The following is a 9670-nucleotide window of genomic DNA, read 5'->3' on the forward strand; positions in this document are numbered from 1 at the left end:
TTGGGGGGGGAGAGAAAAATCCACATTGAAAACCAGTGTTGATTTAGAAAATTGATAATTGAAAATACCAATAGAAAATAAATCTTAGTTATAAAAACTTAAATAGAACTAAAATTATTAGAAACCTCTATACCTGGTTGGTTAACATTACAAAACTGTCCCCCAAGAACTTAAGAATTACCTTTCATCTCTTTAGCCTGAGGCGGTTTGTAAAATCTTGAGCCTGAATTCTTTCTAAATCTGGTTGTGTAGTCTATTGCACAACAGATATTTATCATTTCAGCAGTGTTGTTCATGTGACAACAATAGTGAGATTCCACATTCATCACAGTGACTTTGTTGTTCGTTCATAAATGCCTTGGTTGGGTAGTAAACTAATAATGTATTCAGTTGTACCTCACTGCTCAGTCGGTGTACAATGTTCAGGTAGTCCTCGGTGCCATGTCTGTCTGAGTGGTGGTTGGCAGCGTTGGCCATCTGCCCCGATACTTTGCCCTCGTGGATATTTCGTATGCCACCTGGAACCATGGGACTGGCCACAGACACTGCCAGATAAAAGAGAAAAAAAAAGGTAATTTAAAAAAAACAAAGATCTATTATTGAGGTAATTATAACATTGTTGATCATGACAGAAAAAAATAACATGTTCTCTTATAAACTGGAGATGTGTCCAAAAATTGGTGATAAAGTAAATAAGCATTTACATGGACCAAGGATTTTATTAGAAATGACAATTCCATCCACTATACATAGAAAATGTAATTATACTGAATTTACAGGTTGCATACATAGCAAAAATTATTTTGTATGTGATTTGTAATTATTTTGGCTCTCACTTGTTTGGAAAACAGACGTCTGTCAATCACTAAATGGTTGATGCAAACCTGTTCTTCTTGTTATTGGTCAGATATTTATATAAGTGAACTGGGAGTGTATAATTTAATGCCCCAGAGCAGGCACTCTAAATGCAAAGCAACAACATCTCAACCAATTACTTTTAATTGTAGGAATTGTTTATTCTATTCATAATGAGAGGGCAATTTTCTAGCCAAAACTCTTCCCATTACGTAAACCCACAACATAGGATCCTTTATGACTGCAACTGAAAACAGTACATTTTTAACTGTGAAATTCACTGGAAAATAAATTGTTGTGCATAAAAATTTAAATAATTAAACTCCAAAAATAAATATAGGACAGGAAGGTTAGTCAGGGAGAGAAAAAGACAAAAATGCAGCATGAAGAATGGACAGGAGAAGGCAGAAGAAAGATGGCATGAGTTAGTGGAGGAGAAAAAGCATTGGTTTACAAAATGAGTAAAAGAGGCAGAAAATAATATCAAATATTTGCTGAAATTGCTGCACTGTAATTTCTTTTTGCACATCTGCCAACATACATCAATGACAATATGGTGACAAGCCAATATTGACTGATAATATTGGCCCTACTGAACACCTGGGCTAAAGTCATGAAATAGTCACACTAGCCTACTAAATCTAATGATCTAATATTAAACTATTCTATATAATTTTACCATAGTTTATCTGATTCTTATTTAAAAAGAGTTTTTTATTGTTTATGGCTTCCCTATTTTGAAATATTGAACACTGTTCCATTTTATATTTGAATTCAGAATTAGGCCTTCCACAAAAAAAAATTTCTTGGTATTTTCAATTGTGTTACTTTCATAAAACATTCAGGAAATCTGATCAATCTAAAACATGTAAAGCAATAAAGCAACACTGTGAAGCAACTGAAGGAGGTGTGAAGTTCACATTAACAGCGGCTTAACAAGGAAGGGACAGAATTGTGTACACAAAATTGTCCACAAAGCTGCTAATCATATGCAACAAACAGTACAACACCAGCAAGCAGAGTGTATTTAGAAGACAAAAGTCAAGAATTTAGTTTTATAATAGTGAAACTAGTGCTATCCATTACAATTAATGTAAAGCTTGTAAAATTTAGATGTCATGTCAGATAGCAAAACAAGTTAATCAGTTTAAAAACCCCTGAAATCATATCAAAGCACAGATTTCCTCAGATGGGGGTCTTCACACAAAACCTTAGTAAATGGGGATCTTTGGCCGTGTATATATATGTACACCTTTTAGGCAACTTTGGAATATGACAAACCTCTTAAACTTAAGTATACTTCATTCTGTCTAATGCTATGTCGCTAGCATGTTAACCTCACATGCACGTCTGAAATTGTGCCCTCCCACACACACACACAAGCAATGAAGCACTGGTCCATTATTCAACAAAGACCTCTGTCCCCTCATACATGCACATGAACATGCATCACACACATACGTTCTCACCTTGCTGTATCTGTTGATGTTGGTTATAGCTGGGTGGTTGTTGGTGGGGATACTGCTGTATGTAACCAGTGGCAGGGCTCTGTGGAGTGTAGGGGCTGGGTACTGGACTATTCTGTTGGCCCATATACCGACTACTGGAACCAGTCTGGGGCGACACAAACCGGCTGGAAAAAGTGGATGAGAGAACAGGGAGAAAGAAAGTGAGTGAGAAAGTGGAAGAAAGTTGCATAATTAAAAGGAAAAAAATATTATATAACTTAACGATAATATCTTTGTATTTTTCAATTAATCTATGATACTACATATACACAGCAAATCATTTATAAACCTAGATAATATCACCAAATATTGTGATGCAACTGGGATATACTAATTAAAAACGGCGAAAACAACAATTACATGGTTACGGTTTTTAGTGTTATGATAAATTAGAGTCAGTTAAATTTTGCCGCCTGTCTCACCTTGATGGATTGGGAGAAATTGCAGCCGGCTGGAAGTTTGCAGACTGGGCAGGGCTATGCATGGAATTTTGGGTGATCTTGTACGGTGGTACCATTGGCTGCTGCATAACATCTGTTTAGAAATGAAAATATAGTATATTTGTTTATAAATATTAACATGAAGCATGCCTTTATGATTATATGCTTTCATGTCATAATGTGCAACAGGTATGTATCTCCATACTTTTCTCCCTGAAGATGCCAGGGTTCCTGGCCAGCATGGTCTGCAGCAGCAGTGGTGCATCTCCTTCTGGCTCATCGCTACCCAGGTTGTCCTTCAGCTCTCTGAAAACACACACAAAGAGTAAGTTCAGTCACATTATAAAATGGTGAGAATAAGATAAGTGGGTAGCACAGTAATAAAAAGGTTATGATCTAAACATGCATTGATTGCATGTATTTAAACATACATATGAATGATTTTATAGATATGTTGCCTACAACTGAGGGTTGTGAGATTTAACTATATACAGTATTCAATGAGAAGATGGACATAATGTACAAAAAGTAGCTATCCCTTTAATATCTTTAGTTGTAATAGGACTTTATGGACAATGTTGCAAGTCAATGAGAAGAACTGCTTCGTGGCAAAATTAGATTTACAGGATTATTGCACCAATGTAATGACTAACACTGATTTGTCAGGTATATATTTCAGTGTTTTTATATCAATAAACATATATCGATACCACAATATAACACGATAAAAACATTGCATATCCGTTCTACAAATACACTAAACTTGATTTTATCTAATTTTGTGCCCTCAAACAAAAGCGAAACCTTTAAAGTTAAATGGCAATTTAAAAAAAAAAACTTTTTTAAACTATAGTTTTCTTTAGTTCCTGACTTTATAATATGTAGTATTTGCATCTAGCAAATTTGCCTGCTTATTTATAGAGCACTTATCAAAACAAAGTACAAAGTGCTTCACAGAGAGAAAAATAAAATACCACAGTGAATGATAAAATACATAAAAATCAATAAAATAAACAGACTGTGTTAAGCATTAAGTCTTCCATGTCTACATGTCATTAAAAATTCATCATCTTGTATTTCAATTAGTAAAAACACTAAGCAACATATCCATAAGTCAACAGTGGCATCTCTTCTGTTGTTACTCATTTATACAGATCATTTTTAAAGCCAAGTTATGTCGGACTCCAAGCTCCAACACTGACAGCCCTTTTTCAGGCAAACGCGTTGCCTTAAATCTTCAGGAAGTCTCTGTTAAGGATCAAGACTCAAATTGTATATACTCACATGTGCTCTGTGGAGACCTGGTTGAGGCCATGGGCTAGCTGGGAGGCCAGATTCTCATCCCGACAGCCCAGTAGGCAGGTAACTTCCTCTGCGATCCTCCCATTGTATAGGAGGCTCTTAGTGGTGGTGGCAGGGAGAGGGGAAGGGAGGGGCAGCTGGTTCAACACTGAGACGAGGAGAGATGATGGAAAGGACAGAGGTGGGGAGGTAAAGAAATAAAGATGAGAAAGACAGACCGACATGGTCGTAGAAAAGTAGAGAGAAGAAGGTAGACAAGGCAAGAAACAGAATATGCAATCACAATTGCAAATTTACATCTGTTCAGACAGAATATTTCCGCTTGGCATTTAACACTGCAAGAGGAGACAGAACAAAAACTGTGACCATGTGTTTGGAGCACGGCTGTGTGTCACTCACAGTCTGTGAGGCTAGCGATCCCAGCAAGAGTGGTGATGGGAACATGAGGCATATCCCCATTCATGCTGAAGGTGAGGGTGGGGGAGTGTGTTGATACACAGGTAGATCAGGGGGTCGATGGACGACACCCGTCCTCACATCTCCTGACACCTAGGAGACAGGAAGGTTAGTCAGGGAGAGAAAAAGACAAAAACACAGCATGAAGAATGAACAGGAGAAGGATGAAGAAAGATGGCATGAGTTAGTGGAGGAGAAAAAGCATTGGTTTACAAAACGAGTAAAAGAGGCAGAGAAAAGAGAGAAATTAACAGAAATTAACAAGTGAAAATGATCAAATAATCAATATTATTCAGGCACATGGAATCAAATACACAGTAAATGAAGAAATATTTGCTTTGTATACTGCTATGTCTGCCCTGATGGTAATATTATGTTTTGTGAAGGAGATGTGCTGCCTGCTGCATCATCTGTAAGCCACAAATAAATGTGTCTTATTAGATCTTGTCAATCAAGATAAACTAATCTCACCACTGTCACTCATATCTAGTGCACTATTGTTTATCATTATTTATATATGTTACTGATTCATAAGGGGGAATCCTCAGTGCTCTCTGCTTGGGATACAGGGACACAGCTTCAGGAATGTCATGCCACTAGCATGAGTGCAGGTTAGGTGTCTTACTCAAGAAATGTTACAAATGCACAGAGGATTGAATCCAGGCCGTATGGTTGGAGAACAAGGTCACTACTTTGTTATTATACTGATACATACTATAAGCAGCAACAAATCAATAATGAATTATCTGAGTCCAATGTATTGATATATAAAATATTTAAAAGCTTGTGATTTTTGTCACAATTCAGTCTCAGTATAATGACTGATGCTTATTATGAGTCATTTAAATGTTATGTCAGACAACTTAGATTTTCTGTAATAGCAGATATGCAATATTCATACACCAAAAATAGAAACCAATGATTTCTCTGCATGGAAAATATATTGTAAAACAGCTGTAAACACAACACAGTATTAACATTACTGCATTTTAAAAGCTTGGCTTATTAGGTTAAACGAAAGAAAGGGGCTTTATGGAGAAAAAAAAAAACACTCATTGTACTCACGTTTGTACTCATGTAGCATACTGCCACCAGTATATATTATTTTTTGAATAATACACAGTCTAAGTGATAATGTACTCCAGTGAATAAGCCTTGGTGTTCTGACTGGCCCCGGTAATACAGTAGATACAATACCATGTGTGGGTATATACCAACATTCCTCTATTTTGTTTCTCATTATTGTCTGACTGTATTTTACTTATAATATACACTTAATATCACTAGTGCTGTGAAACTGAACAAGTAGTCAACTGATGTAAGTCTTTGTGTTACTACCATAGTCTATTCCCCTACATTTATTTCAAAGCATAATGCTCTTCGCTCACAGCTTATTATGATAGATGGGCACAAATTAGGGCCCTATGTAGCACTTAATTTGTCTTAAATCCCTTTGCTTGTTAGGTGTCCTTGACCTCCCGAGTAAGACTGTACAGGAGGTCAAAGAAAAGCAGAAGGAAAAGCCAGCTGCAATTTTCAGAAAATCTAAACGCAGCCCCTGCTTCATAGACAAACCTGATTATACCTTTTTGAAGAATTCTGTGCAGTCTCGGGTGGACTCACTGACATTTCAGATAAAAAGTCCTACTCCTTATATCTGTTGAAAGAGAACATGGCTCTGCATCAGACTTTGGGACATAAAACCGCATTTTTCTTTTTCTTTGGGACTATTACATATTACAGAAGAAGTTGTGTCTACAGGATTTATACTAAGAAACTAACCCAAGCCGGCAACATAATGCAAGATAAAACATCACAATATTCACTGTCACACATGTATTTCACATTTGCAATGACCAAGTAATTACGGTTACAAAATCTTCAAACCACTGTTGACCTTATGTAAAATCCTTTTTAATTAACCCTAATGAAATGCAACATTTGTTTAGCAACAATGTTGCAACCAGACCTCAGTGCAAGCAGATCACTGAGGTCAAATAATAAATAACTGAAACGGATTCTGCACTGTTACAGAGGATCAACAGATAGATATTGTAAACATTAGCTAGCTGTAACGTTAGCATGCTCGGTCTATATGTTCTTCCCCAGTAGGCAGGGGCTTGGCTGACAGCTGTGAGACTGACAGGCAGGAGGCAGCACAAAGGAACAGATGCACTGTGATGGTGGCGGCAGCAGTGGGGGGCTACATCCTACAGTAGCCAACAGCCACCGTAGGCATTCTGCAAACTGGCTAACTGTAGAAAGCAATCAAACTCTATGTGTTGTGGTCAAGAAGCAAAAATATCTACGATTCCCACGAACAACATTAACATGTCTAGCAAACTCTGAGTAAAGTAACTATAGCTAAGACAACGTAGCTTGTGCTCAGTCAGTCGTCAGTCAAAACATTTCAAAACAGGATAGCAACAAAAACCAACATTAGCCCTGCCAAAGGTTCCAGCAAACCAAAGCACAACGTTAGGAGTCAAATACCACAAAATAATGATAACCCAACAATTAGCTAACGTATAGCTGACGTTAGCATCAATGTAACTGTTTATCTTAGTTAGCTGAATTACCAGCTGCAGCCCGCTACTTCCGAACAAAACCAACAACGCTAAGTTACACTACCAAGAAGTTGACTGCCTGGATGTTTCGAGCTAACCGCGAAGCTAGTGTTACCACTTATGATAGAAGCTAAGATGACTAACGCTATCTATATAAACATTCGCTAACAACAATAGTCGTGTTTTAATAGCTAGCTAGTTATGCTAACTATCTCTAACTGTTGTTGGTTAGCTTCTAACGCTGCTCCCCGTTCAAATAAAGGGACGGCAATTCAAATAATACAAGGAAGCGCTAATCGGGGTTGATGAATGTTAGTCAAATTCCCTTGAGCACGGGAAAAAGCGATGGGCTAGTGTGAGTAGATGTAAAGGCAACGGCACAGACACTTAATTCCGTGGCAACGGCCCAATCCTCGGGCTCGACAAATGACATCCAGTTGAGGCCGTGCGCCTCGGTGGAGCAAAAACACACCTAGCTAGCTTGGCTGGCTAGTTCGCTAGCTTCCGTTACCTCCCGGTCAACGATTAACGACGCCGTAGGTGGTCTTGCAGCAGAACATTTATTAATGTTATTGTTAATAATCGCAATTTAAAAAAGTTTGGTTCATAACGATAGCTATGTGATTATATTTACCTTCGGATGTTGCGTTCAAAGGGAGGGGAATGTTTTAGCTTGGTTTGTGTCCGTATCTCTAGCTCCCCCTTTCTTCTCTCTCGCAGCTCCTCCAGAAGGAACTCGATTGGCTTGCCAGCTAGCTGGTGAGCTAGCTTGCTAGCTATCAACAATAATCCGGGTCGACTGATTCGTTCTTCTTCCGTCACTCAAGGGTGAATGTTTCAACGTACATTCATGGGGAAACATTCGCTCTTCGGAGTTTCAGTCGGTCTGCGCCGACATAAACAATGAGTGCAGCCAATTTCGACAGTAAATGAGAAATATGACGATTGTTGCGATCATCAAGAGGCTCTCCTCTCGTAGAACAAAATGCCGACCGGAAGTTCTGCCGTCTGACTGACCAAAGATCTCAGGAGTGACTCCCTCCATCGGCGCCAAACAAAATGCCATGCAACATTTCGTGTTTGAGCCGCTAGACGGCGCGGTAAGACAACTTTACCTACTTTAGTTACTTTACTGTACAGCCAGTTGTAAATTCTGGTTTACCTAAATAACAGCTAAAGAAACGGATTAAATACACATATAACGAAATAATTAAATCATTATAATACCATTTGCTGGTAATGAAATAGGCCATGGAATTAATCAGAATGAGAATCAGAAATACTTTATTGATCCCCGAAGGGAAACTCTTTGTTACAGCAGCTCGTCTTTACGTCAGTGCATACAGGAGAAAGTACTAGCAAAAAAAAAAAAAAAAAAAAATATATATATATATATATATATATATATATATATATATATATATATATATATATATATATATATATATATATATATGTACAATAAAATACACTATAAAAAACTATAAAAAAACAGGTCAGATAAAATAAAATAAAAATTACCACAAATATCTATTAAATCACTATAAATTCATTGCACTACTGTTCTGCCCAGTCCAATTCATCATTGTACATATCTATCAGTATACTTCTGTTTATGGTAATGCCATCTGTATATAATGTCCATAGTACCACATGTAAAATATTTTCATAATATTGCTCTTTATATCACATACTTTATATCCTGCACTTGCTTATTGCACTTCTGGTTAGACCTAAACTCGTTGCCTTGTACTTGTACATGTGTAATGACAATAAAATTGAATCTAATCTAATCTATAAAAAAAAACTCTTACAGTTTCTTCTTGCATAACCTACACTAACATACTAATATTTTAATGATAAACATGTTGTTGTTTTTTTTAATTATACACAACACATTCCTATTACAATATTTTCTGTTATGTGTGTTGCGGTAGAAGACATACTCAGATCATTTACTTAAGTAAAGTAGTAATACTGCTATTTAAAAAATACTCAACTGCAAGCAAAAGTCCTGTCTTATTAGCAACATATATTTAAAGTATCAAAAGTAAATGTACTTCTTATGCAGAATGACTACTTTCAGAGTGTTACTGTATTATTGGATGATTATTGATGCAATAACACAACAAGCAGCATTTTAATGTTGTGGCAGGTTAAGTTTAAGTACAATAATAGCTATCTATAATAATTCCTACTACTTTAAAGGCTCATCATTTTGACCATAAAATCTTAATCTACAAAGTAACTTGTAAATATCTGTCAAATAAATGTAGTGGAAAGTGTGAAAAGTTAAAAGTATAACATGAAATCTATCAGAGTAAAGTATCATAAAATGCAAGTTGTACAGAACTGAGCCTTGTGGGACCCCACAACAAATTGACAGTTTTGAAGTTGTCAAGAGACACAGAGAATGTCCTGCCTATTAGATAGGAAGAGAGCCAGTTAATGACACGGCCGGACAGGCCAACTGAATTTTCTAGTCTATTGAGTAAAATGTCGTGGTCGTCGGTGTTGAAGGCTGCAGTCAGGTCTCGTAATA

At 36.9% G+C, this 9670-nt stretch overlaps 1 protein-coding gene across 5 annotated transcripts in view; it reads right to left on the minus strand.

Annotated features, from left to right (window-relative positions):
• Positions 1-8191, minus strand: part of nipbla (NIPBL cohesin loading factor a) — a 30501-nt gene extending 22310 nt beyond the window's left edge. For 3 of the 5 annotated variants that reach the window (XM_044195471.1, XM_044195470.1, XM_044195467.1), the window contains exons 1-8: positions 7763-8191; positions 6147-6218; positions 4505-4654; positions 4088-4253; positions 3009-3109; positions 2786-2897; positions 2325-2488; positions 397-545 (exon numbers count right to left, since the gene is read on the minus strand). In XM_044195471.1, coding sequence (XP_044051406.1) covers positions 397-545; positions 2325-2488; positions 2786-2897; positions 3009-3109; positions 4088-4253; positions 4505-4568 — 756 coding nt within the window. In that variant the 5' untranslated portion in view covers positions 4569-4654; positions 6147-6218; positions 7763-8191. Of the gene's footprint in view, positions 1-396; positions 546-2324; positions 2489-2785; positions 2898-3008; positions 3110-4087; positions 4254-4504; positions 4655-6136; positions 6219-7762 lie in introns of all 5 variants that reach the window. The other 2 variants (XM_044195468.1, XM_044195469.1) reach the window with 2 other exon arrangements.
• Between the last annotated feature and the right edge of the window lie 1479 nt (positions 8192-9670).

The sequence above is a fragment of the Siniperca chuatsi genome, linkage group LG5 (genome assembly GCF_020085105.1).
Source record: "Siniperca chuatsi isolate FFG_IHB_CAS linkage group LG5, ASM2008510v1, whole genome shotgun sequence".
Classification (NCBI taxonomy): domain Eukaryota; kingdom Metazoa; phylum Chordata; class Actinopteri; order Centrarchiformes; family Sinipercidae; genus Siniperca; species Siniperca chuatsi.